Here is a 27,839-nt window from a genome sequence, read left to right as displayed (position 1 = left end):
AATCATATCCTTAGCTAGGACTTGGTGGAAGGTATTGTAAATAACAACCCCCTAAAAAGCCAAGAAAACACAAAAAGATACTATCAAACCACTCTTCTGTTTCCTTTCACAGAGCTGTAAGTAATAGATGGTTCATTAGATTGTCCAAAGACCTTTCAGACTCCCAAGCATAGCACTTCTATTTTTAAATATCCATTCCTGTTCTGCCTGGTTGTGTTAGATATAGGCTCACAGAGGTGAGTTATACTGTGATTGCAAGTAAGGTAATATCTGCTCAAACAAGATGGCACTTGTGTGTCTGAGTAGAACCACTTATTGTAGTCACTTATACATCAAGACACAGTGTCATTGTCCCTGTGTGAATTTTTTAAGTCAATCTGTTAATGCAGGGATGACAAATGAATATGGGGTTCAGAATCAGCATCAATCTTCCATTTTTGTCATAGTTTCCCTTTGTGGAGTTTTGTTCCTCTGATTATATATATTCTGATACATGCACACTATTTCTTCTTTCTTTATATCCCTGAAATTTAAACATTACTGTGTCACTATATTTTTTAACATTATGAAATTCAACTCTACATCTATAATGTTCTTTTGCATGCCTTCAAAAATAGGGAAGGGGATTAATTTTCCAGATGCTAGCTTTAACTCTGTTCCCTACTTTTAAAAACTTTTTAGTTGCATATTCACTCAAGAGTATTGAAAGCTTCTGTTGTGTATATTTAATAGTGTCTAAATGCATTGCAAGAGGTGTTTTATGCAGAATCATAGGAGTACTTGACAGCTTGCTATAGCCTGCTTGGAGAAAGAGAGAGAAGTTGCCAGTGTTTCTTGGGAAAGCATCAATGCTTAAAATAATAAAAAGAACTCCTTGTAGCAGGTGAGGGAGCTGCTTTACCAATGGACAAGAAATAAAGCAAAGGAAAATCACAGAATCACGGAATATTAAGAGTTGGAAGGGAGCTGGGAAGATCATTCAGTCCCACCCTCCTGCCAAAGCAGGACAACTTAGAGTAAGTCACACAAGAATGCGTCCAGGCAGTTTTTGAATGTCTCCAGAGAAAGGGAAATGCCATAGAGGGACTTGGATGGGAATCCCAGGTGCCCAAGGAAGCTGGAGACACAGGAGGATTCATGGCAAAACTCTCAACATGGGCCTCTCTTTGAAAATCTTTCTATCTACAGTTCTTGCAGGCTGTGAAGTCTGTTCACTCGCCCTGGCAGGCCTGATGCTTTAAAAAAACTTATGTTACCCTGTAGTCACAGAGATCAGCTGTAACTCTGACTTCTTCAGTCACCTTGTGTTAAAGATTAAAGACCACTCCAGTTGCAGGATGCAGCACTTGCATATTGGCTGACTGCACATCCTGATGAGACAAGTGGTGTTGAGGATGCCTGGAGGACACAGACGGCTACTTGTGCATTGCTGCAATTGCACACTCCAGTGTTCTGTCCCTGACTTGCAGGTTTTTTAGGTGATCTATCTAAAAAAATTCTCAAATTCACGTTTAATTGTGATGCCAGTGTACTTCTTAGAGGATACTTAGTCCCCATGACTTTGGGACTGGGTATCAAGACTTGAAGAGTTCATGAGTTTGTCTCATGTGCTGTTGTAGCAGGACCCAGGCAATTTTTATGACACAATTTTAGAGGTGGTTTCTGATTTTTAGATGCTATAATTTTGAGTTACAGTTCTAGAATTTGCATTGCCCAAGTGTGTGGTGGGCAAGGTCTGCAGAGGAGATTCCATGCTGATAGTTTCTGATAAAGTTTAATCATTCTTAAAAAAAGATACAGCTGAAAGATGATAATGTATTCATTTGAGAGATGTTGCATGATAGCTTCTTCTGTGCCATTTCTTCTTATGTTTTGATACGTTATCTTGTCAGTTTTGGTCTGTGCTTTCTAGGCAGACAGCCCTGCTTTTCTCTTAAGACTTTCTTGCTTCCTGCATTAGGCACAATGCGTTTTACAGCATGATGGAACTGTTGTTTGCCAGCCTGGCCTCTCTGATGGTCCTCTGTGTGTGCTTTGATTACTCTGGCACCTCTTCCCTGTTTGCTTCTGATTGCCTTCTTAGGACAGTCTCAGCTACTCGCGTTTCCTTAAGCCAGCAAAAAAGCTCTACATTGTTTGCTCTGTCTTCTAAGAACTTGTAGGACTTCTGTAGCAGATGTGGTCATTCCTCCTTTCTTCTTGTACTGTCTTTGGGTCAGTTGCCAATGTTTCTTCAGACTAGAGTCCAACTTTCTTTTATAAAAAAGTGACCAGCTCTTTCCCATCCCTTGTTTCCTTTGTTGATGGGAGTAGGAAAGTAACAAATGTGAACTCCTCCAGAACTTTCGAGGCAAGGAAAACAAACTGGGCCATATTGTTGGAAGCAGATGGATTTCTCCACAAAGCTATGCTAGCACTGCCACTGCAACAGCTGGGCAGATTTAGCCTCTGCTTAGAGAGCACAGCTGCACTGCAAACACAATGGATCACAGCATGAGCTCAGTTGTAGCAAGATGTGCCTGAGCAGTGGGGAGGACTGATAGGAAACATCTGCTTTTGAAGTGGTTAGTTCTGAGGCAGCTGTCAGAGATGTCCTGTGAGCTCCCTGTCTCTGTAGTTGTCTTCAGATGTCAAAATTCATTATGCTAGAGGCCCCTTAATGGGACACACATTAGGGAAGATGAGGAGGAATGGTGGCAGGCTCTGAGGAAGATGTGAGGTGTAGTTGTTGCTTTCATGCATTCTTATTTTTATAGCTAATTTGGGGCATAGTGAGGATGCAGTGAGATCCCACAGGATAAGAGAAACTCTTTGATAACAGAGATCTTTGTGTCTCAAACTTTTTTTCTATACTTCTTGCAGAGGCTGTCTGCACAGGTGTGCTCAATGTTCCCTTGCTTTGACATGATCTGTGGTGGTGTTGGTCAAGTTCTCAAGCCTTGCTTTTTCTCTCCCTTTCATTTCTGTTTATTTTATTTCACTGTTTAGATTTAAGTGTATTTCTGTGTCTGCTTTGCACCACTGTCAGTGACTCATGGCAAGGTAAAGGGGAGGTGGGCCTGTAGATGGTTGTCCTAGTGGAGGAGAGCAGTTTGTATGGAGAGACCACATATATCCGCCTGTCTGAGCCAACTTTTGCTGTAAAAGCCTCCCGAACCCTTTTTAATCTGGGTTTTTATATTTCACTCATCTATGTCATCAGAAGGCTCAGACTGGTAAAACATCCCAGCTTCTGGTTTTCATCCTTTGTTTCCTAGTTAGTAAGATCTTCTGCTGGCAGAGTCCTTCCAGTGAAGTTAAAACAAAGGATAATTAATTCTGCATTTGCAAGTCCTGCTGCACAGGACAATGTGGGTGAGTTGTTTTGGCAGGTCAGAGGTCTCTTGTACCCACTGTGCACCGGGGTTTTGATTTGCAGTGTGACAGGTTAAAGTGGTGAGCTAAACTGCTCCTCAAAGCAGTTCAAAGTAAATCAATTGCATCTATCTTCTATATCCTATAGTTTCCCTACAGTTACATTTGTTGCACAGACCCCCTGGCCCTTGGCTTTTAAATTAATTATTGCTCTTCGGACCGTCTCTAGCTGCTTGTATCAAATCTAAAGACTCAAGCTGGCTCTGCTGAGAAGAGAAAGTCACAGTTTTACTCATATCAAGTTACTTGGTATTTAGCGGTAATGTTGGCCAAATATGCCTGCAGGTCTAAGTCTGTGAGCTTACCAAGTCAGAAGGCTGCATCGTCTCCCTATTAACATTTATGTTTTGTGGTCTGGTGTGTAGTCCATCTTCAAGATCATGTTTTGTTATTTAGAAGTGCTTGACTCCTTGCACTCCCTTTATATGGGAGGATAACTGATGTTCTCCTTATGCTCACAGTCGGAAGGCACGAGGCTGCAGAAGGACCTTCGAACTTACTTGGCTTCTGTTAAAGGTAAGGTCTGCTTATGCAGAGAATTGTTTCCTCTCTAGTACTTACCTACATGGTGAGATTTCTGCAACTGTCCTCCTCCTGGTGTTTCCTCAGGCATGAGTTGTAGGAAAGGTCATCCTTGCCTGTGTGGAGGATCTTTCAGGATCCTTCAGCACCAGCTGGGATGGAATAGGGTTCAGCTTTGATGCCAAACAGGTGATGCTGTTTTAGCAGATAGACTCTCATGCCTAACTAACACAAAGGGTTTGATGTGATTGCATCATCGGTTCCTTTTTCCCACGGGTTACCTTCCACATCTGTGTTGTCAAGGGTAAGACATTCTGTAAGGAAGAGCTTAGCATTTCTTAAAACCCATTTAGCACCACCTGTGTCCCCAAACTGAGAGGAACATTCAGTTTCCCTCTTTTTGAAGCAGTTCCTTCTTCTTTCCTAGCTATGCACGAGGCCTCCAAGAAGCTGACAGAGTGTTTGCAGGAAGTTTATGAGCCGGATTGGCCTGGGAGAGATGACACAAACAAAATAGCAGAGGTAAGACTTTGTCCAGGATGTGGGATCGCCAGGTTTTGTCTGTCAGCAGAAATGAACTTTGGAAGCTGTGTCTGTGCACCACATTTCTTCATGTGGCTTTGCAGAGGAGCAAAGAGACAAACTCAGAGTTGGGAAGAAGGGAAAGCTGAAGGGACGTGGCTTTTATTTTTTGCCTGTGTAAGGTACTGTCTCCGGGTGTTTGAATGCTGTGGAGCCATATGCTTACACTCACAAGCAATTTATTCCCCTCATAGTGGTTAAACATGGACAGAGGATGCCAAAAGAGGGCAACTGAGTGTATTGCTTGTGCTACATGAAAGAGAAAGGGGAAGATAAATTTATGGCCAGAGCAGACATTATGTAGCTGCAACAATCTCCCACTCACAGCAGTAGCACCAGCTGCCATATTTTAGTTGCCACCTTATTTGGCTGAGCCATGTGTCAGCCCAACCTGCTCTTCTTCCCATCCCTTGGTAAGGTGATGCCTGTCCAACTTTCTCAGGTGTTTTCTATGGAGCTTAGGGCACAGCCTGTCATTTGACAGCTTGGATCCGCTTTGGCATGTGCATGTGGTGGGTCCAGCTGCAGGCAAGTACCCTCTGCTTTCCCGTTCAGCTGTTGTGCTGAGCAGCAGCTGTGGCAGTTCAGCTCAATGGATTCATCTGCCATGAGGCTGCAGGACTGGGCTTATCTGCAGCTGTTTGTGACATTGGAACAATTGGGATAGAGAGAACAGGAGAAGGATTCTTCCCTTCCCCTGCTTTCCCCTGCAGAAAATCTCACCTCAAATAAGATCTATGTCTTGCCTGGGAAATGCTGACTTCAAAGCAGATAAACCAAACAAAACCTGAACATTTTCAGGTCAATTCTTGCATTAAAATGGATATTTTTCATTAGGAAGTGCTGTTGCAGTAAATAATGGTGTTGTCATTTGGCTAGTTTGGCTTCACGTTCTCTGTTGGCCTGTTCTCTCTTCTAAAGCTACTGTGGTGCTTCCTGGGACACTGTCCCTTCAGAAAATTTCAGCCAGAGAGGTCAAAGAGAGCATGAGTCCTGAGAATTAATGGTAGCCACTCCAGGAGTCTGCAGGAATGTTTCCAGCATTCTACCTCCTCCCTGAATGTCTTTATATGTTTCTGTCTTTCAGGAAAAGACAGGCAGGAGAAAATTGCTATTTCTGCCCTGCGCCCCTATGTAAAATAGACATTTCTCCTGAATATTTTAGCAAAACCAAAAATTCAATTGGAAAAAGAGAGATGGGTAATTTCCACTTAGTCGAAGATGTTGACAAGAAGATACTCAGGTGAAGATAAGATCAAGGACAAAACATGCACAGGTTAAGGTGTAAGCCTTGGATGTGACCTCCATTGGGCTGTGGAGGGCAGGTGGTTTGAGTGAGTACTGAAGATTGCTAGAATAGCCTTCTGTTGTTTTCCATTATCCTCAAGAAAGACGTATTATAATGAAAAGCAGAAAATAGTGCCTAGGGAGAAAGAGATAAAGCCAGTCTAACCTTCATCCTCCCTTCTGTTGTACAGACCTAGGCTAGCATTGCAGGGGAGAGGGCAACCCCTCAAAGGAACAAAAGGCACTATGTCCATGTGGAGGTCACCTGAATTAGCAGCATTAAGCTTTCCTCTGCTATGATTCTGGCATGACTTCTCTGCTCTTTAGTTTTCCAAAGAAATGGCTACTAAGAGCTCTGGGGGACTGAAATTGTTGACTGTTGCACTCATGGAGGAAAACAGAAATTTGGGGCTCTGTGTTCTTAATAGTTAGCTCATTACTTTTGTTTTTCAGAACAATGATCTCCTTTGGACAGACTTTCATCAGAAGCTGGTGGATCAGGCACTTCTGACCATGGATACATACCTTGGCCAATTTCCAGATATTAAAGTAAGATTTTCTTTAAACCTTTTAATCTGCAGATGAAACCTTGTAAGAATCAGTTTCTTGCATCCCCATCTTCTCAGGGAGAATGTGTGTGTTGTGCTGCCGCAAGGTCTGTTTAGAGAAGCCAAAATCTTGTGGCTCTGGGTCATGTGAAAATGTTGTGTTTTCCTTTGGGCTTGAAATGAGAGTCTGGGGGAGAGACACTGAAGAGAAAACACAAGTGCAAGACAGGAGAATTAATGAAATTTCCTATTGTATCTGAGGGCCAGAGGGCAGTGTCAGCAGTAACTCACAAGCTCTATGTCTTTGGTCCTTTGTTTTTTAACTTCCTTGTAAGTACAAAGCATTGAAGGAAGCACTTAGTGGCAAATGCACTTTGTAGGTAGTGGCTGGTATGGAAGGCAGGTTTCTGTGTGTTCCCTGAAGTCCTGCTGAGCATGCAACTAGCTTTGTTGTAGGGAATGGGGAATGCTGGATAGGTGTCTTTTTTTGGTGGTGATGTCCTGTGAGCTTCCCTTCCCCTACAGTTTATCTCCTCTCCGTTCATTTTGTGGAGGTTTTGCAGGAAATGTCTTCGACATGGAAACACTAGTAATGATATCACCATATGTGAAATATGAGCTTGGCTACTTCCCAGTGAAAACAACCCTTTCCCCACCACATGTCTCTTAAAACGTTTGTCAATATTTGTTGCTTCAGGAAGATTGTGCTATATCAAAGAGGGGGAAAGTCACAGGCTTGTAAAATGAGCCCTGAACAGCAGTGTCCTCGCCTCCTGGGGCTCCTTGGTTTTGCTTCATTTTTCCAGCCTCTTCTGTTCCTGGAAGTCTGAAGTGGGGAAGGGTGAAAAGGCTTGCTGGTGCTTTCCACCAGCTCAAGGCCTTAGAGCTAATCACTCCCTGTAGTGTGATGCCGTGTGTCTCAGCAGTGCAGAGCTTCCGAAGCAGAAGATATCATTTCAAGTTTGATGTAGACTCAGACTTCTGCACTGCTTTAGTCCCTACCATGTTTTACCAGCCTTCTCAGCTGTGAACTGAGTTCCCTCAGTGTCACTTCTTTTCATCCTTTGTATCTTTGGGATTTCTTCAACTTTGTTGGGGTCCCACTGAGGTTTTACAGTGGGACTTCAAAAGAAGTGCAAGGCTGGGCCCACACAAATTCCACCAAAACTCAGATGATGCTCTAGAAATGTGAAGTTATAGCAATTTTGTGCACTGCTTGCCTCTGCTTCCCTTCTAAAATGAGTGAGAGTTTGTCTTTCTGTTGGTTCATATAGTAAGATATGGATATATTTTGTAAGAGTTGTCTATTTGTTAAAAATGGACTTTCAGCGGTATGAATTTAAAAAGGTCAGTATGTTTTTTATTGGTAGTTCAGCTGGATGCATCATTCTCCTTACTACAGAGGAGTGAGAAGTGATCAAATCAGGAAGTGGCTCAAATCAATTATGTTCTTCAACTGGTAGAAGTTCTCCAAGTGTTGTTGTTGAAGTTGTACAAAAGTGTAGTTTGCTTTCATGTAAGGAATTAGTGTTTTTGAGGTTGGCAGGCAAAAAACCCATCAGTTTTACATAGTTTACAGAATATTTGGGAAGATTATTTTAATTTAGTAATGTCTGTTTTTTGTTAACAGCCCAGTAAGTCAAATGTGTGATGCATTAGATCATACATGCTTTTTTTTGGGGTGAAATTCTAACATATTTTGAGTCCCTTCCACTTGAGGGCTTGGAAAAATTCCCTTGAATTTTTTGGACTTGCAACGAGATCCACAGCAGGGATTTGAAAACATAGCATTTCTTTAACAAAAAAATTTGTAAGTTAAAGAGAATAACTTTTAAATGTTGAGCGGGGAGGAGGCAGCAAAGCCTCTCTGTCTTCTCAAACTTGAAAAACGGGAATGCAAAAGATAGTTTATCCTTTTTTTGCAGGTCAATATCTTCTTGGAATAAGACTCTTGCATAATCTACAGTATTTCTGAGTGAGGTTTTGGTATTCAACAAGATTATGAGTCTTTGCAGTGAGCCCAGACAAGATAAACCATAACTTAAGTTATGAATAGCTATAGAACTGGTGATTTTCTTTCTTGCACTGAAACTAGTGCCCTGTTTCCTACAAGGTTTCAAACCAAGTATAAGGAGAGGAGGTGGACAGTATTGTCCACGTGTTTTGATTTTTTTTAAACTTCTTAAAGGAGGCTCAAATTAAGACGGATTTGTTGCAAAGCAGTAAACTCTGTTGCAGTTCAGCTCTTACCTTCAGATAGTGATGGGTAGCTGCAGCTATCCTAGAGTCATATAAGGAAACTGCCCTGCAGCCTTCCAGAGCTGGGCTAAGTCCCATCCCTGCCATCACAGATGATTGTGTGATCAGTGGTTACCCCAGGAGGACTCACACACAGTGTACCCATACCTTGCAACCTCCTGATCTTAGGAGCTACAAAAAAGGGCAGGAATGACCTTGTTTGAGAGATGAGTGACATCAAATCAAACTCTTTAGTTGAGGTAGCAGAGAAATCTGGAAGCGTCTGTTTGTCCTGCCAGAGGTGAGCAAACCTCCAGCTATTTCTACCAGTCTGACCTGGGTGAAAAATCCTATCTCTTAAATCTCAGATCCAGCCGTGTGTTTTATCTGCTATGTGTGTAAGATGCATTAACTAGCACCTCAGAATTTGTCATGCTGCTGGAAACCCCCTCTGACATCCCACCTCTGTGCCTGTCTGGCAGCGTGCTTTCCAGTGACCTTGTCTGCAGGGTGGCTCAAGCTACTTCGTGATTCCTCTCTTGGAGTGAGCAGAGCTTTTTGAGATCAGTTTGGGTGTGCGTGTGGCTCAGATCCTGCAGATCTGCTGTGACTCATGCAGAGCTGCACCAGCGTTTGCTGAGAGTGCAGAGGACCGTGTGTGGGAGACGTGCGAACTGGTCCCAGCTGGTCTGGCAGAAAGATCAGCCCTGAGTGCAGTTTTGCAGCTTATCTGCAGGGGCCTAGGGAGAGGAGACCACATCTCCCTGCCAAGGGCAGCTAAAGGGAGGGCAGATTTTGCTTTTGCAAGTAAATCCCAATGCTGATTTCTCATCTTGCACTTTCAATTTCCGTGGTGCTGTGGTTAATTTGAAACCATCCTGGCTCCTTGCCAGGCTTTTTCACTCCAGTTCTCCAGCCTGTCTCTAGACTGGTGATCACTGATGGCGGACTGGGCTCTCAAAGCTCGGGGAGTGCTGAGCTGAGTCAGGCTGGGAAGACCTGTGCTCCAACTCACGTAGTCTGGGTGTTGGTAGGGAGTGTGGCAGGTGAGGGTCTAAAGGGGGTGGATGGTTTATAAAATGGAACAGCCTAGCAGGCCTGAGCCTCGGTGAAGGGAAACTCTGCTTAGAGCCTGAGTTACCTTGGATGAAGAAGGGTAATGGAGGATCAGGCCAGATGCCTAATTGTCTGTTAGGGACTAGTCAGGATTCCATTCCTGAGTACAGATGGCTCCTACTATGCCTTTTTTTTACAGCTTCAGTGTGTCCTGCCTAGTAGTGACTCCACATTTTCCCTCACACTTATCATGCTAATGGATAGTTAATAGTAAATGGACCGCTGCCTGTGGCTGTGGTCACTTCTGTCTGGACTTTCTGTTGAAGGGTCCAAAATGCAGTCCTAGCCATATCCTGAGCGTATGGATGAGTGCTTTTGCTGTGCTAGCAATAGAAATGCCTTCTCTTGCTGACCTTAATCTTTTTAACTTGCCCTTGAACCCAGGGCTGTGAACTGCTTAGTCTTGCTGCAGCCCTCAGGAAGCCCTGAAGATGCTGAAGCAAGTGCCTGTAGGACACAGGTACACGTGAAGGCTTAGGAAACACTGAGATATGGTTCTGAAAACATTATGTTGTCCAGAGATATGACTGGTTTTGGTTGCATCTCTGTGCTTTCCCTGTCTGGGTCTACTCTTCTCCCTAGGAGCTCTGTCTAGAATGGTGATTGTCTGTCACAGATGGCTCCCAGGGCCACTTCTGTGGGCAGCCTGCCTGGAGTATCCAGTGAGTGCCCTTGTGTGGGCAGAGCATGGGTTACTCTGAAATTTGTGTGAAAAGGAGGGGAGTTTTCCTTTGGGATTTTGGCTGCTGAAGAAGATTGTCAACCCTTTTTTTCCATCTTTTTTTAGTCTCGTATAGCAAAGCGAGGAAGGAAGCTTGTGGATTACGACAGTGCCAGACACCACTTTGAAGCCCTGCAAACTGCAAAGAAGAAGGATGAAACCAAAATTGCAAAGGTAAAACAAGCAGAAGGATGTGCAGCCATCCTTTCGAGAGGCCGGCATTTGTCTGCTGAGCAAATTTTAAGTGCACCTGTACCTCTTCACTGGATGTGTTTGCATTGAATCAATTAGGTTGGAAAGGAACTTTAAAATCGTCAAGGTGATGTGAACTGGTGAAGTTTGCTAGGTATTTCCTTCGCATCTGTTAAGTTATCCTAGAAGGCGGGATGGTCTCTGTGTTGGTTCACACCCACCATCATCAGTCTGCATCTCTCAGTGGCCAAGGCCTAGGCGTGCGTTTTGTCAGATGGCGCAGGTCCAGTAACCTTTGTCAGAAAAGCCCATGTGTCTCGGGGAGAAATAAAACCTTAAAAATTGTCCAGTTTGCCTACTTTTTGGTACTATCATCTCTTCATCTTAGGGCATTGGTGAGAGTAAGTGTTTGAGTGTTGCTTGAGGTTGGTTGTGTTTGTAAAATCCTGTGATATTCTCGGACAGAGACCTTTAGGAGTGTGAATTACGAGTTGACTGGTGGAAACACACCCTGTGCACTATGATGACTGTTCTCTATTGGTGACAATTACTGAATAATAAACATGGCTGAAAGCAGAAAACAAGAGTTTTCTCTTTGACCCAAGGTTAACTGCAGAGTGTGGCCAAAACTCAAGTGAAGGATTTTATTTTTCATTAAATTTAATGAAAAAGAAAATCTAGATTTTCATTTAAATGTAGCTGAAGAAAGATGATAATGTTAACCTTGTGCTAGAGGAGGCATATGGTTTGAATACTTGCCCAGAAAATGAGTTGTGGATTACTCCTGTACCCTGAGTGGATTCAAATCCACATACTCCACTCCATAGAACAGGTTTTAACACAACAAAATAGTCCAGGGCTGGAGAGACATTACTAATTATCTTGAATGTGGGCCATGGCACATCAGGACTTTTCAGGCTAGATGCAGTGCAGGAAAGAAAGAGCCTGAATCTATTGTATCTTTTAACCAGATTGAGAAGAGTTGTCTTTCTTTGCATAGAGTTATTTCTGGTAGGGGGAAATATGGACTATATTGAGAGATGCCAGTGTTTCTCCTGCATGGAAGAGAGAAAGTTCCATCTCTCCCCTGAGCAATGGATCTGCATTTAGTGGCCACATAAATCATCAGTCATCTGCTCACTTGGTACTTGCACTGTACTAACCTTGACTGACAAAAGGGAGAGGGATTGATGGTTCAGGTGTCATTGCATCATTTGTGTGGCAAAACAAGTCTTGGTTCTGTATGCAAGGCATGAGGCCCAGCTGGTCGTGCCTTCTGTTCAAAGCAGTACTTCACTGCGTTTGGGGATAGCAGCAGAATTTCCCCGGGGCATGGTATTATTGGTGTGTGCCTGTGGGATCTTTGCTGCAGTGGAATTGTTTTTTGTAGGGATCGGTTTACTCTGATTGGAACATAGTGATCTACACCAAAGAGTCTAGTCGTCTTTGTCATTGCTGCACTTGCTCATGTTGCCCTAAAATGCTCACTTAAGATTTTATTGACACAGGATTGTGTGTTGCTCTTCTGTTAAAAGTATGGGGAACAGTGCAGCTTGAAGAATGAAATGTTGAGATTTAGGAGTTGATGCTCTGTTCCTGATTCAGCCTGTGCAAGTGTCTCTTAGTACTTGATTGGACTCCTCTTGTTCACCAAAATAGACACTGGATCAGATCTTTGAACCCTTTGTGAATTAGGCCATAAGCTCGTGCATGGGAGATGACACATCCCAGTGTCTTAATCCTGTAAAGACAGGAGCAGTGAGTCTCCCAAAGTTCTGTGTGCGTGCAGGATTCACAGCCCAGGCTGTGATCTCACACTGCACTCACACAGCTGTGCAGGGCTGTGGGCAGCAACCAGGGCTCAGCGTGCATTAGGCTGATGTAGGAAGTTCACCCCTCTGTTCCTGTGACTTCAGATTTTGCTCATGTGACCTTTGAAGTAGGACTGTTTGCAGTGTAAGGTACTTTGCAATATGCAGACAGGCCCCTAAGAAAAAGAAATCATTTTTATGACAAAGCATACACATGGGAACCGACTTAATTGATATTTCATGGTATAGTAACAGAAACAGCAATGCAAATATTTTTTTTAGAGCTATATAGTCTCATTTTTTCTCTAATATATGGATGTTCTTTTCTCACCCAGGACTCCTGCCACTTACTGCTAAATTTGCAACTCATCATTAAAATAAAGCACTGTGGACTTTCAACTGTTGCATGCAAATAATTACGATTGTTAATTAATCCTGACCTCTCTTTAAGGAGCTCCCACTTCACAGCCATGACTTGGAGTAGAGTTGTCCGTGTGCTAGGTCACTAACAACTCTTATCTGTTGCTCTTTGCAGCTACCTGGCTGGTCTGTGGTATCACAGCCCACACTGGAGCATTAATTACTGCTAAACTTGGCATGCTTCGAAGGATTTATAACTGATTGGTGCTGGGGTGTTTGTTTTTTCTCTTGCCTTGGTGATAATAGTTTGGCTCAGCCTCTAAATACACTCTCACTGTGATTTTAATTTTTTTATCCTAAAAGATATATGTTTGTGTCTCTCTTGTTCTCTTCTCACTCAAACATGCTCCCTCCCCCTCAGCCTGTTTCGCTGCTTGAGAAAGCTGCGCCTCAGTGGTGTCAAGGGAAGCTACAAGCTCACCTCGTTGCGCAAACTAATCTGCTCCGAAATCAGGTGACTGCTGATCTACCTGGCTCTAACCCTGCATGCGCTATTTTGGGCTCTAGATTGTACCATGCAGCTAATCTCTAGGCAACGTTCACTCTAGTCCTCTCTGTTAAGTGTGTCCTTGGTACTCTGAGCCTCGGTGGACACGTGGAAGTTGCTAATCCATCGGTGAATCTGCCCCATTGATTTCTACTCAGATGTGTTAATACTGGGCTGTTGCTTTCTCCCCCTAAAATGAAATGTGAGTGAAGAAAGGCTATGTAATAATGCTAAGGAAGAGGATGGTGTAGTGTAGTTCCTGCAGCTATTGCTTTCTTTTTCTTCTAAGCAGTCAATTTTTATGTTAGTCTTCAGAAAAAACAAAAAGAAAAAAGAAGAAACAGGAAACATTGAAGAATTGGCTTCTGCATTTGTTTTGTTGAGTAAAGCCAGAAGAAAACCTCACTTTACTTCAAAAGCAGTCTCTGTGGCTGCTGATTTAGGCTGCAACATTCTCCCGTGGTAAAATCCAAGTTTCCAAAATGGGCACTGTCCTGGCTCTTGTGGTCTAAAAGAGCCTTTTCCAGAAATACAGAGTCTCAGTCTGCATAGGAGAGGTGGTTGAGCCCAGGCCTGGGAATTTGCACACAGTGTGATAAATTTGAACAGCTCCAGGTTGAGGTCATGGCTGCATCATGTGTCAGAACTTGGCTGGATGTTTAGGTTACAGCATCTCGAGAGACATGGAAGCAGCTCAGAGAAACTGTAGGTACTAAGAATTTCAGTCCTACTTGCACTGAAGTGTGGCTTCCTGATGAAATCTCAGTTGGTATTTACCTTCTTAAAGGATAAAAAGGAACTGACAGAAAACTGTGTGAGAAGAAAATGCTTTCAGTGGGCAAGGGATAGTAAATCATTAGCCAGACTGGGAGAGCCCATTTGCCTGCTCACAAAGTTCCTAGTGAGCTCATCTGTTCTCATTCAAGTTCTTACATTAAAGTTTTCACATTCCTTGTCAGTGAATGAATTGCAGTTTAGAAACACTAAATTGCTCTCACCTTACAAAGCACCTGGGTTTTTCACAGTCAGTTTATGACTACAGATCTGGGAAAAGACTACATTACCACTTCAGGAAAGCCTGGGGAAAGAACAGCTGTTAGCAGTCTTGCATAGCAAAGGGAGAAAATATGTATTCATTCTTGATTGAAGGGAGGACATTTGGCAGGCTGCCGGAGGCTTTCCCTATGCCTGCATAGCTGTGTTTCTTGACTCCTCTGTTTGGCTGGTGGTATTTCTGGAGGACTAGAATGCAGGTATAGGGAGTTTCTCAAGACACTTATAATAAGTAAATCAGCTCCTGGGCATTTTTCCTCTTCTCAGGCTGATGGGTAACTGGGAGTAATACCACTGCCCACAGATTGCCTAGAGAAATATTACCTATGAGTGCTTCCTCATCTGTTGCACTCTGATCCAAGATGGGCTGCTGAGTCCATGGGTAATGTCACTGCACGGGGTGACTTTGCCCTGAATCAGGTGACAGGGGGATATACAATCTGTCCCCCCTGCTGTGTTGTGGGGGTGTTAATCTCCTGCTGAGGGACAAGAATATTTTCAGTCACCCCAGATATTGCTTTAAGTTGTCCTTTAAGTTTTCCCTCTTTCATTCTTCAACTAAATAATACTGTTGCTACCCTTAATTTTTTATTTTTATTTGTGTGAGTCTTTGTTTTTTTGTTTTACTTTTTAAAAAATATTTTGATTTGGAGACTAAAAATAAAAGTTTCAATACAGAAGATTAGTTTGTATGCTGACCCTGTAGGTTTTCCCCCTTTACTTCACAAACACAAGCAGGCAGGAAAAAGAAGCTTCAGGGTTTTTATTTACATGATTTAAAGACTGAAGGTGTTACTGGCAACCCTAAATCTCATTAAGCTCTTGGTAAAAGTAGGAAGGTTGATGACACTGCATTTACTGAAGAGCTTCAGAATGTTAAGCCTAAAAAAAAATATAGCCTTTCCCCTTCCCAGCAGCTGTGTTGCTGTCTCTACTTGCCTGATGCTTTTACAACCCCCAAGCAAAAATGGGGTCAGCAAGACCTATTATTTCTACTGTAAAACCAAGTCCCTCCCACCAGTGTGCAAGCTCCTGACTTTATAGGCCTTTAGAATATACTAACAGCAACAATACGGTGGGGGTTTTCTGTGAAGTCTCCTGAGTGGTTTGCTGTTGCCCAGCCTTCAGTTAGAGATTTTTGTGACAGTGCTTTTTGAAACAAAAAGGAAAATGACAGCAAATTCTGGCCTTTTTGCTAAGCACCCCTGAAATGCTGAATACTGGACTTGGGCTGGGGTGCCCAGTTGTTGTCCTTACCTCTGCCTCATGGATGTTTGAACCATTTACACAGCAGTGCATAATTGCCACAGTTCACAGGTAGTGTTTGAAGAGAAATGGTCACCAGATTGTGTGAAAGCACCAGGCTGGATGTTGGCAGACATTCATTAGTGCTGTGAGGTATGATGGTAGGAAAAGTAATGGGTAATAACTGCCTCCCCATCACAACTGGACTGGCAATCTAAGCCTTGGCTAGGGGAAAGATCAGTAAGGCATTTGTGTTCTTCAGGTCCTGCTCAAACCTTTCCACTTTCAGGCAGGGATAGGAAGAATTTTCTGGGATCACATTTTACGCACCTCAGCATTACGTCCTTCTGCCTCAGTTGTCCATCAGGTTGCCAAGTAGACAGGTGAAATAGGAAGAACGTGGATACAGTAGCAATGGGCACTGTCCCTGAAATCTCTTTCGTCCCTTCCCTACTGTACTGCATGAGCTGGCTTTTCTAGCAGAGCGCATAACCAGGTTTAATGCCCGTCTTCAGCTCTGGCTGGAAGCAGTCAGGGCTGTCCAGTATCAGGACTCTTGCTCCCAAGCAAAATAAATCCCACTGGTAAGAAGATATCTGGGCTGACAAAGGGGATGAAGAATTAATTCAATGCTATACCTGGATCTGAGACCACTACTTGAGCACAGAGTTACTACGTGGATCCCTGATTCCTCCAGCTGCTCTAGAGTGAACGTTGCCTGTTGCTGGTTTTGCCTTTGCCTTGGTATGTCACAATATTCACATGTTGCTTTCTAGGTTCTTTGACCTTCTGAACAGGTAAATGAGAGAGAGAAAGACTATTATTAATATTCACCATATCTGAAAAACGAGCAGCATTCTGTGGTGACTCATCTCCCAGCTATCACATCTCCTGGGTTGATTTGGATTCCAGTCTAGCTTGGAAATTAGAATAAGAAGAATACAAAGGATAGACTGGATTTGTTTTCCCCTCCCTTAAAAATTGTTACATCAGAAACATTCATTTGTAGAGAGATTTTAAGGCAGAATGAATCTTTGTGATCATCATCTCTGAGCCAGCATAAACTGTGTCTCTGTTTAAATGGATTTTTTGTGGGTTTTTTTTGTACTAACTCTCTTGAAATGTTGTGTTTTTCACGGAGTGTAGCAGGGAAACACAGGGGTTTCTGTGTGGAAGCATCATGAGCCTCTATGCCTCTGCCTGTTCCTCACAAGATCTGTTTAGCCTTCTGGTTTTGTCTTTTTTTGGAGGAAATTCTATCTTCCGATCCTGAATGCAAAGTCTTAGCGTTGCCTTGAAAGAAATGAGCTACTCTCTGAAAGGTGGAGCTGTCCGGGAAGTAGGAGCTTCTGCAGCTTGCTCCTAAGTCAGGAAAGAAATGTTGAATATAAGAATCCTACACAACACTGTGAGGATCAGGTCTCTGAGCTGCAAAATCGTTTCTCCCATCAATACTATCTTTGCATATACGTGTCACTAAGGAGCAGTCAACTGTGTTTCTTTAGTTAAGCTGTCACAAAGAAGGTAAAACTTCATTTTGTAGAAGGGGTGGGAATCAGACTTTGGGCTCAGAGAGAGATCCAGTTCTCCAGTGGAACTTTGCAGAGCCTTGTGGTGTTGGGACATTCCTGTTGTTGTCACACATGTCAGTAGGCCCTCATGCTGACCTACCTGTTAAGATGTGTTGTCAAGTTGCTTATGCAGGGATTTGCCATCCTGCATCCCACTGCACAGTTATGGGAGAATGCTGTGCTGCCGCAAATTACAGCACAGAAACGTTTTCATTGGCAAGCTTTGAGTTTCAAGTCAGAACATTGAAAAGAGAAAGAGGTCACCTAGGACAAACATGGAAAGAAGAATGTGCTTGTTGCTGATGTTTGCTGTCAGCAACAGAAACTAGGATCATCCTTTTTGTCCCTGAGATAGTTCATGCATCAGTGATGGGGTCTGTCAGTGTCTAGGTTAGATGAACAAATGAAATTTAGACTCTGAAAAGGGAGAAAGTGGTTCTGTAGAAGGCATATCTCCTTTGGTATTGGTGGTGAGCAGCCACCCAAGGTTTGCTCTTGGATTTGATCCTCACTGATGAGTGTACATGAGACCATTGTAATCAGGACTAACTGCTCATGTGCTCCAGCCTGGCCTTCTGCTGGCACAACTCATGCTTTGCATACCCTTCCTTGCTTCTCCAGTTGGTTTGTGAGGGAGCTCTGTCAGCCAAGGATGCAGACCCTGGGGCTTTGGCATCATTCTACCTGAGCAGAGAGTCCCATGAGGGATGAGTCTTCATCAGCACCATTTGGGATGGATTTTGTCTTTTTCAGAGATCTGGCAAGAGGGAGGGGCCACTATCATCTTAACCTGTATCAGAGCTGGAGGCTAAACTGACTGACCAGCTCCATTACTGGGTTTTTAAATTACTTTCTAAGTATCCAAACAGAGAAATCCATTGAGGGAAAACCTATGAGTAATATGTGCAAGCTAATGGGGCATCAGGTCATTTATGATACAACCCTGATTCATGGGAGGCTCTTTTAGAATGGGGATTACCCCATGCCAGTATTTTGCCTGGTCTTCCAAGGAAGTCAGAAGAGTCACACTTGTCCCAGTCTTGCAAGGTACTTGTCTATGTTGGAGCTGACAGTCTCCCTTCTCTGTTATTAAGGCTGAAGAAGAGTTAGTAAAGGCTCAGAAAGTGTTTGAAGAGATGAACGTTGATCTGCAGGAGGAGCTGCCTTCACTGTGGAATAGGTGAGTGTTGGAAGTTTTGCCAAGGGCTGGTTGGAGGGATGTGAAGACCCAGACTCTCCTATCTGTGTTCTTCTTGGCTGAGGCTGGTGTCATGGTTTAGGCCCATCAGGGAACAAAAGACCACGATTAGCCTCAAATACCAAAGACTTGAGGATTGCTAGAGGGCAGGGAGGGCTTATTTGCTGCTTAAGGTGCAGGACAAAACAGACCAGGCTACTCTGCTGGGGGAAGAAAACAGAAAATAATTTAATGCAGCATCAACGAAAGCAAAACCATAAAACCCCAAAACATAACCAACAGAAAACAACACAGAGTGGTACAACGATGAAGAGTACAACCAGCCCTTTAAAACCACCTTCTCCCCAATCCTCCCCTCTACCTGGATGGACTCAGAGTCCTGATCCCGGTGTTTTTAGCTCCACCCCCCTGAACAGCCCAGAGGGGCAGGGAGTGGGGGTTTCAGTCAGTCTATTCCTGATAGCTTCTGCTGTTTGTCTCTCCTCAGGACAGGTGGGCTCAGCACCAGTCCTTCCTGCTCCTACGTGGGGTACCTCACAAACACAGCAGCCCTACACGGGCTACTCTGACGTGCATTTATTCCAAAGGCTGCAGCTCCTCTCTGCCTCTCATGCGGGGCTGCTCTGGGGCCCACAGGCTCTCCAACACGGCCTGGGCCATGGCCACCTCCTCACACAGTCTCTGCCCATCTGGGTGCACTCACAGGGAGCTGCTGGTGGCTCTCAGTCCTGCCATGGCCCTGCATGGGTTGCAGGGGCACAGCTGCATTCTCACCATGGCTTGCAGAGGGATCTCTGGTCTGGTGCTCCTCCTTCCTTCCTCCTTCTCTGACTGTAGGGTCTGCATGGTCACCTCCATCTTGTATGACTCTTACATCTCCTGCCAGTGCTTCAAATTCCCGTCCCTAAATAGTGATGGCAGAGGCGCCAGATTGGCCCAGCCGGGCCGGAGGTGGATGTGAACCCAGGAGCCAGGGGAGAGTCCACAAACTCTTTACCGGGTCTTCACTGCAACCCACTCCCCCTGTTACCAAGCAAAAGCTGCTCCTTGCTAAACCAGGACAAGTGGGTTGTCTCCTTTTGTTTTCTGGATCATCTCAGAGACTCTGTCCTAGAATTCACCCTGGCCAGGTTCACCCTGGGCTTTCTGTGCTTTGCTTCTTGGCTATGTGATGCCAGGCCCAGGTGAGGTTATAACCAAGGTTATAACTCAATTTAACAAAACATAGCCTGGGCAGAGGAAAGTGGACTGAGAGAATAGGTAGACTTGAGAGACCATGGGTTTGCCATACTTTGCCATATCATTGTGGTGATGAAAAGAGGGGAGAAAGAAACATTTAGCTTGGAGGATGAACTGGAGGGTGCAGTGGAAAGCAGGCAATGTCCTCCCAGGAGTGTCCCAGTTTGTTGCTTTCAAATGCAGTGGTGACGTCTGGCTTTGTAATGCTGCTCTGCAGGGGATGGAGAGAGCGGGTGGCAGCAGGGCTGGAAAGCACAGTGCTGTCTGCCTTCACTCCCCTTCCCTCCCAGACTCTTTGCTCAAAGTAGCATGCAGGCCTGGCAGGGGAAGGAACTGGGACAGAAGCAGCTGGGTGGTTCCCTGTGTAGGATGGTGATGCTGCTAGCCTTAGGGAGCATCTCCCTCCTGCTGTTGCTCCTCCAGCTGTGTGCTGGTACAGCACAGTTGGCAGCTGGCAGGCTGGCTAGAGAAAGGAGGGCAGCAGGAGGCTGCTGAGATTTAAAGGTGCCCATAGGTTGTTCAAAGGCTCCTGCTGTCCAGATGATCCTTCTGCTTTCCTGTTGCTTTCTGTGCCTCTCCTGTGCTGTTGTACTTTTCTGCCCCTGAAGCAAACAGTTAATATATTTTTGTTTCCTCTGGTGCTGAGGGACTTTAGAGTGATGAATATCTGTACTCCTGCCAATTCCCCCAGCTCTCCTCACACTCCATCTGCGTCACAGCCTCTATTCTTTTCATCACCTTTCCACTGGCTCTCTTTTTTTCTTCTTTCCTTTTTTTTTACTTTATTCTCCACCCCACCTTGCTCCTCCCTCTCCCTTTAGCCAGTACAAAATTCTGATCTTACTCCACCTGACCTCCTCACCATGAACATGTTTGTTGCATACCTGGCCTTTGCTCCATCACCCCCTTCATGCATCTCTGTTCCCTTTATTTTCCAGCATGTGCCAGACCTGACAGAATTGAATGGGAATGGGAATGGTGGGTGGGAGGTAGCAGGAAAGGGCAGAATGGGAAGGTTTTCGGAGAGCATTGTGTCCATTAAGTTCTTCTGTCTCAATTTTCATTTGGCAGTCGTGTTGGTTTCTACGTCAACACATTCCAGAGTATAGCAGGCCTAGAAGAGAACTTCCATAAAGAAATGAGCAAGGTAAGGAAACTTAACAGCTTATCCTAGTAATACACCCTCTCACCACTGTTACTGAAAAAAACCCACAAACCCAAACTCTGAGACTGGAGGAAATGGTATTTGTTGTATGTCAGAGGAAAATGTTAACAGTTTTTTCTGAGGTCTTTGGGAGAAAGCCTGGCTGAGATAGTAACATGAAGGGAATAGAGCACAGTGAAGAGATCACAAGGCTAGGCAGTGGTGAGGAGTTTCTGTCACTTGACAGGGCTCATTTGCAGATCCACAGAGGGAGGAGAAGCCCTTTTCAGACCAGTCTTCTGCTGCCTTTTTTATTTCACCAACATTATGGATCTGTAACCTGTGACCTGAGCCCTCTCAGCCTGGTATCTATTTGTGCTGCTGCCTGGCAGCAGTTTGCTGTGAACCCTTGTCTATCAGCTGTGGGGCTGCAAACAGCAGGGAATCTGCCAGTCTGCTAGTTGGCTGAAGACTGAGACTTGCCTCACTCTGGTCCTTCCCAGCAGTACCTCAGTGCTGCCCTGTGACCCAGAATTAAGTGCTTAGCATGGCCCTTGTGTAGGCTACCAGTTGGCCATGAGCTGGGAATGGCAGGAGTGAGCTGTGTTGTAAGCTGGTGGTGGCAAGCTGATGTGCCAGTGCCCATGCACACCTCAGGAACAGTCCATGGGAAACCCTCCATGGAGGGGCATTTACAAATATGTTCTTGTTTTTTCACTTAAAAGCTAGAGAAGTCTTAAATTCCTTAGATCTATACGCTACTCCAAAGAGTTGCACACCCTCTGTAAATGTTGCACTAATCTTGATGAGTGACTGGGAGCCCAGCTGGAAAGCTGTTGTATTCCCTCCCCTCCCCAATGTCATCCTAACAACAAGACAGCCGCTAAGCAACAAGCAGCATTATAGTTCTATTCCCAGCAATCAGGGGCCCCTCTGCCTTGGTATAATGCATCAGTTTTGAGCTCTGCTGACATTTCATGGGGACCTTTCCAATTAATAGCCTGCTTTTCTCTCAATGGGGGGATGAACTGATTGTTAAGAATAGGGAGGATTGTTGTAATTATCAGTTTGTTGCTGTTAACGTACATTTGGCAAAACATGGGAAAGATACTTGTTAGACAGGAATTATCTTCTTGTATCATGCTCTTGGTTTTTTCTTTCCTGAGTTTTGTGTGAGAGCAGGGCTTTTGCTTTTTTCCATAAGAACCATCTGTTTCTTATTACTGCTATAGCATTCAATTAACTGCTGGTGTTGCCGGCACAATGCACTGGATCCCTCCTCCAACCAGTGATAATTCTGGCATCTCATCTTGTTTATGAACTGGCTTTTTCAGAATAGGAGTATCCAGAGTGAATATTTCAGTCTTTGGTGCTAGGGAGAGTTTAACCCCTAATATTGTGTTTCAGCAAGGATACTGAGGTCCTGCCCCAACCTACATGGCCCAGGCAACCTGTTAAGTCAGGGCTTGTTGTCGACTGAAAGTGCAGCTGCCTTTGGCTCCACAGTTGAAATGGACATGTTTCAAGCTTTATAAGCAAGTCTGAGGTCAAGCTTTATAAGCAGGTCTACTTTGGCTACAAATGCAGAGTAAAGCTTCAATTCTACCACATAGACCCTTAAGTAAACACTCTGCCTGCATCTGCAATGGTACCTGTCAGCAGACTGGCAGGGACAGGTGACAGAAGCAAAGAGGATGATGTGAAAGGGAAACAAGAGCATTCTCATGAGGTGCCAGCAGCTCTTCCACCAATTCAGGTGCTCCAGCATTTCACGCCCCATGGAGGAGTGGAAATGGATGGAGGGCTGTCTTCTTTTGGAATAGCTGAGTATATGCACATGTCTGGGGACAAGCTTGTGGTGGGTCAGCCTCTACAGGCCAGCCCAGACTCTCTTCTGACACTTGGACTCATTTCTCATTGTTTTCCTTTCTTTTGTTTTTGTATTTTACAGTTGAACCAAAACCTCCATGATGTCCTGCTGGGTCTAGACAAGCAGTACGCAGGCAATGCCTTTCCCGTTAAAGCACAGCCCAGGTCAGTAACTGTGGGAGTAGTGTCTTTCCCTCAGCAGGGGAGGAGGGATAGGGCTGTCTCTACCCAGAGGTACTGAAACGTCCATGTTGTCAGCTGAGGAGTGATTTGACTACATTTGTATAGCCAGCTAGTGCCCTCCTGAGAATCCCTAGAGCATGTCCAAGATTGCACTTGGTGCTGGATGACACAATGCAATACCTCTTACCTTTTTAGAGTAGCATTTGGAGATATAAACTTTCACTAGGTGCTGATGTTTAGGCACCGACTCTCCTCTTTTAAAGTCAAATTCCATGCTCCAAGATGTAATACCGAGCTGCCCTTCCTTCTGAGTCCAGTTGCCCAACACCTGTCCTGTTCTTTCCCCCAAATGCTTCCACCATGTACGTGCAGCTTGTGAGCTTGAGCACCAAGAGCTCATTTGTTTTCCCAGCGTCTTCTTTGGCCCTCCTTACTTTGAACCACCTTTTTCCAAGGCCTTTTGTCTCTCCTGGGTACCCAGCAGAGGTATATTGCCTCAGTGTGTGTTGTGGAAGTAGTTGCAGCCTCACTAATATGAGGCCTCCTGATCTTGGAGGACTTCCAGTCTGCATATAGGCAAGGAGTGAGTGTCCTCCAGGCCTTCAGTTTTCTTTCCTCAGCTGGATCCAGCCCTGTATGGTTAAGTGCAAGTCTGCACATTCTCCAGCACTGAGAGGGGAGGGAGAGGTTGGGGTCTGGATGAGGCTGTCTGGCTCCCATCCAGATATGCAAGTGATGAAACAGTGTCAGGCTCTGGTGTCCAGCTGCTGCTAATCCCACTGCTGGGTGAGCAAGGAGCACAGCCCAAGTCCTCAATTAGTGTATTGACAGAGAGAGGAGGTGAAGTCAGCATGAAGTAAGGGCAAGCTGCATTCTGAGTGCATGGATTCAGAAGGGCTAGATCAGCTGTTGAGACCTCTGTGCTCCCTTGTTTCTCCTCCCAGTTTAACCTCCTGTTGCAGTTGTGCATAAGATGGCTTATGTGTCTTGTCCCAGCAGTGTGCCTGGTGTTTGCCAGCTCTAAAGAAAGAGGATGTTTGAGTCAAATTTGGCCCCTGAACTTTGGATTGCCCACACCAAATTTCCAAGATGCTAGTAGAAATGCTTCTTGTGGGGAAAAAAAACTCAAAACCAATCATCCCAAAACACAGACTTTCTCCTCAGTTAGCATGTGCTAACTGAGAAGTTAGCAACACCACAACCCAGAAAGTCTGAAGCCTTGTGAGATGGCCATGGTGCTCATCTTCTTGCTGTGTTACCTCTGATAACAGCACCTTCCAGGGTTCTTGGGAGAGGATAAGATAACCAGACAGATGAAGGCTGTAGCCATTACTTTGTCCAGCTCCTTCCTCCTCTTTTCTTCCTTCCTCAGGGAGGTGATTGTGGTCTGTAGTGACAGCTGGGCCCAGGCATATTTGTCATTGTTGTGGCATGAAGTTTCTGGACTGAAAGAGCTTCTGATGAATAAATTGCCTGTCCTTACAATTCCTTCTCCTACAAGCCACTAGCTTCATCTAGGGCTGCATTGGGTGTTTCAGCTGCAGTTCTGTGCTCTTTGGCTGGTGACAAGACCACATGGGCCTAAAAGCTGAAAACAAGCACACAGGCCGAGGTTCCTGTGTGGGCAGCAATCAGTGCTGCCGCTTCACCATACTCCCTGCATCTCAGCTTGAGATGCCAGACCTATCCCAGAGCAAGTGAAGCAGAGTGCTGTAGGAGGTTGTAAGCAAAGGTTTGCCAAGGCAGTAAATATGTTTTGCAGTGACCAGGAAATGCTGTGAGGCACTTCTGTCTTCTCCTGCACATCTGGCTTCTCATTGTGGTGCAGGGCTGGAAGCGAGAATGTGCAGGAGGAAATAGCCCTTGCTGATCTTGATTGCTTGTTGTGGTCTGCAATGAGAACAGATGCTTCCCTAATCCTTCTCTACTGGGAAGGGGTTTGGAGGTGGATACAATGGCAGGAAATGAATTAGAAAGTGTGAGAAGAGAGGCAATTATCTGGCACTCATGCAAGGCCCTACAGAAACATTACTGTTGCTGATGAGTCTGACGCTGGCTGTGTAGCACAGCAGCACAGAGCAGCTGATGCATTTATAGGAACCTCAGGTACATGTTTGGCATTTGTTTCTGAAAGAGATTTAATATTCAGGCCTCAGATACCTAGAAGACCTAGGAGATGTGTAGCATTATCCTTGTATGATTGGACAAACTGGAAAAAGGTGTGGTAGGAAAGCTGCTGATTAGGTTCCATGGGTAGGACTGCTCACAGGTTGCATAAGTAAAGGAGAATGCAGAGCTTTTTTGTTGTGTACTGATATTTACAGGGGAGAGTGAGGAGCTGTGATTACTTGTGAAAAAAAAGCCGTCTATAGTTCTGTGCTGGTCTAGTCTACACGGTTTTGTTTTTCTTCTTCTCCATGTGCACCCTGGCCTTGTATTCCAAAGAGCATGGAAAACACTAATTTCCTCACATATATTCAGATCTTTGACAGGCACAAAAAGCCCACTCCTACCCTCTCCAAACCAGGCCATGGCTTTTTAGGAACCAAGGGAAGTGTATACATGTTTCTGCATGTGTGTGTATCTGTATGTGAGAGAGAAGAGATCTTGTTGTCTTGATTGTAGTGGCACTAAATGAATGGGTGCTTGGAAGCTTAACTTTTCCTCCCTGGTTTGACTGTGCCATCCTGTAACGGAAATGATTTGCGTGCCATCCTCAACAGAAAGAAAACTAAACTGTTCGCCAGGCTGAGGAAAAAGATGAGCAGGTACCGGTACGGAGAGCAGCATTTCCATATGTGTTTGATTTAGTTCCTAAAACTGGAGGGGCTGTTGCTGGACTCTAACAGCCTGGCACGTGTTAACCTTGTGATGGGAGAGGGGGTCCTCTGCATGATACCATGTGTTCATGGCCTGCTGGGTCCTGCTGAGTTCTTTCTGTGTCTGGATAATCCCATTAACTGCTTGTGTGCCTGGTTTGAATCCTTGCTTCTTTTCCTGTCTAAGAAGGTAGTGTGAAATCTTAGGCATTGTCTGTTCAGTTGTTTGTGTGACTAAAACTGTGGTACTGGGGTTTTCATGGGAAATACGAGCAATTTTGGTAATTAACAATGTGGTGGTTCAGCCCTAGTTGGGTGCCAGGTGCCCACCAAGTTATCTATAACCCCACCCCCTTAAACTGGATAGGGGAGAGAGAAATATAATGAGAGGTTTGTGCCTCAAGATAAGGACAGGGAGATCACTCCCTGTGATAGTTAGGTTGCAACAGTGCCTAGACTTACCATAGTCAAGGTCAAGGATGCTGACAAAAACATGCTTTGGAGCAAAGTGGGACTTGCTGCGTAATGGCATGGAAACTTCCTCTCATTTTTGTGTTTTTCTTAGTCTTTGTCTTGATACTCCTTCCATGGGGTCCTTAAAGGAGAAAAAAAAGGTTATAATGATGCCTTGCCAGCAGTAAAGGCCAGTGCTGGTGGATTGGGATCCTTGCTTTTCTGACTCTGGCTTCCCACTGACTAGAGCAAGTCATAAAACTATTTGTCTTTTATATACATCCTTTGTAAAGTGAGAAGTTGGAGAGTGGAAAATGGTAATTTCATAGGGAAGCTGATGGGCGAATTTTGGTTTTTGTGTCCTCAAATGAAAAGCAGTGAAGGAGTATCTTGTGTTACTGATATTCTGAGGTTTTCTACTGTAGGAAAAGGAGGATTCACAAGAGTGTTTCTCTGGATGTCTGTACCTGGTCCTTGGTTGGACTGCTGTTGTGTATGTGCACCAGACAAGAGGTCTAATATTTCCAGTCACCGAGAATAGACAGATGCTACAACAGAGGGAACAATAGTAAATCTCATCTTGATGAGCTCTAGCTACAACATCCTCCTGCTTCGCTCTCATAAAAATTCAACTGGCCCAGCAGTTAAGGTGCCTGACTTGGGCTATGTTGGGCGTTTCTGCTGTCAGAGCGGCTGCTGGAGTCAGAGAAATGTGCCACCCTTGGTGCAGGGAAAGGAGGGTCAGGGAGTTGATCACTCCTTGATCTACAACAAGCATGTACACCAGTGTCACTGTATGTTTGGGAATGTAGGTGCTTTTTCCTCCTTTCTCCTGCCTCTCATTTTTTTTTTTTTAAGTATTCCCCAGCCTGCTTTAGTGCTAAAAAATAAATTACTTTGGCTCAAAGGCCCTGTCTGAGCCTTACTTGAGATGACAGCTTTTTTTTTTCATTTTAACTTGAGAACTTGGCGGGAGGTGACTCAACTCGTCTGTTTTTACCATATTGGAAAGCCAGTTTCATTCTTTTAATGTAGGATTGTTACAAGCACATGGGAACCCCATCTGAAGATGTTACTCTGCTCTTTCAGAACAGATGAGACAGCTGTGTGGGATCTGGGAGCTCAGCAGCACTAAAAGGGGCTGGGGTATTTTGGCTTTCCCTTCAGCTGCAGTAACTGCATTAGACTCTGTTTCCAGCTCTCTATTTGTAGAAGAAAGTTGACACTCCCTCCCCTTCCCTGCTTGATATTCCTGGGTTTGGCATCACTTCCCAATTGCTCATGGGAAGGAAAGAGAGAGCAATGATCTTGTTTTGACTTGCTTTTACTGTGGTAGTCATGTTTGGTCAGTGGGGACAGTCCCCACACTCTTGCTTTTTCCTGTGTGACCTGGAGCAAACAGTCAGATTGCATACAGGGCTTTGCTTTGTGTGGGTAGTGTGTGCTCCACAGGCACCCGTGAAGGACAGAGGATTCTGGTAACAAGCTCACTTGACGCTGGTTGCACTGGCTGAGCTGAATGCGTGCAAAGCAACAAGTGCAGGAATGAAGGTGTTACTCAGGGGGCTAGAAAAGGCTCACCCAAAATTAGCACTGGCATTTTCCTAGGGGGATCAGCCAACACATCAAACAAGCTGTAAATAGTAGTGACTTAATGAGGGCTTTAGTATGAGGCCCTCTCATCCCTTGTAGGATCAGGGGAAGAAACTGGGATGCCTCTTGTAGGG

The 27,839-nt window shown here is 44.7% G+C and overlaps 1 protein-coding gene across 8 annotated transcripts in view; it reads left to right on the top strand.

The window, feature by feature from the left end:
• The window catches only part of BIN1 (bridging integrator 1), a 97,725-nt gene that overhangs the window by 45,722 nt on the left and 24,164 nt on the right, over nucleotides 1–27,839 (top strand). For 5 of the 8 annotated variants that reach the window (XM_062004549.1, XM_062004547.1, XM_062004546.1 and 2 more), the window contains exons 3-9: nucleotides 3,876–3,930; nucleotides 4,364–4,458; nucleotides 6,259–6,354; nucleotides 10,495–10,602; nucleotides 18,302–18,387; nucleotides 20,716–20,791; nucleotides 22,740–22,822. In XM_062004549.1, coding sequence (XP_061860533.1) covers nucleotides 3,876–3,930; nucleotides 4,364–4,458; nucleotides 6,259–6,354; nucleotides 10,495–10,602; nucleotides 18,302–18,387; nucleotides 20,716–20,791; nucleotides 22,740–22,822 — 599 coding nt within the window. Of the gene's footprint in view, nucleotides 1–3,875; nucleotides 3,931–4,363; nucleotides 4,459–6,258; nucleotides 6,355–10,494; nucleotides 10,603–13,212; nucleotides 13,306–18,301; nucleotides 18,388–20,715; nucleotides 20,792–22,739; nucleotides 22,823–27,839 lie in introns of all 8 variants that reach the window. The other 3 variants (XM_062004552.1, XM_062004551.1, XM_062004550.1) reach the window with 1 other exon arrangement.

The sequence above is a fragment of the Colius striatus genome, chromosome 11, assembly GCF_028858725.1.
Source record: "Colius striatus isolate bColStr4 chromosome 11, bColStr4.1.hap1, whole genome shotgun sequence".
Taxonomy (NCBI): domain Eukaryota; kingdom Metazoa; phylum Chordata; class Aves; order Coliiformes; family Coliidae; genus Colius; species Colius striatus.
This window is presented reverse-complemented; position numbering and strand designations above follow the sequence as displayed.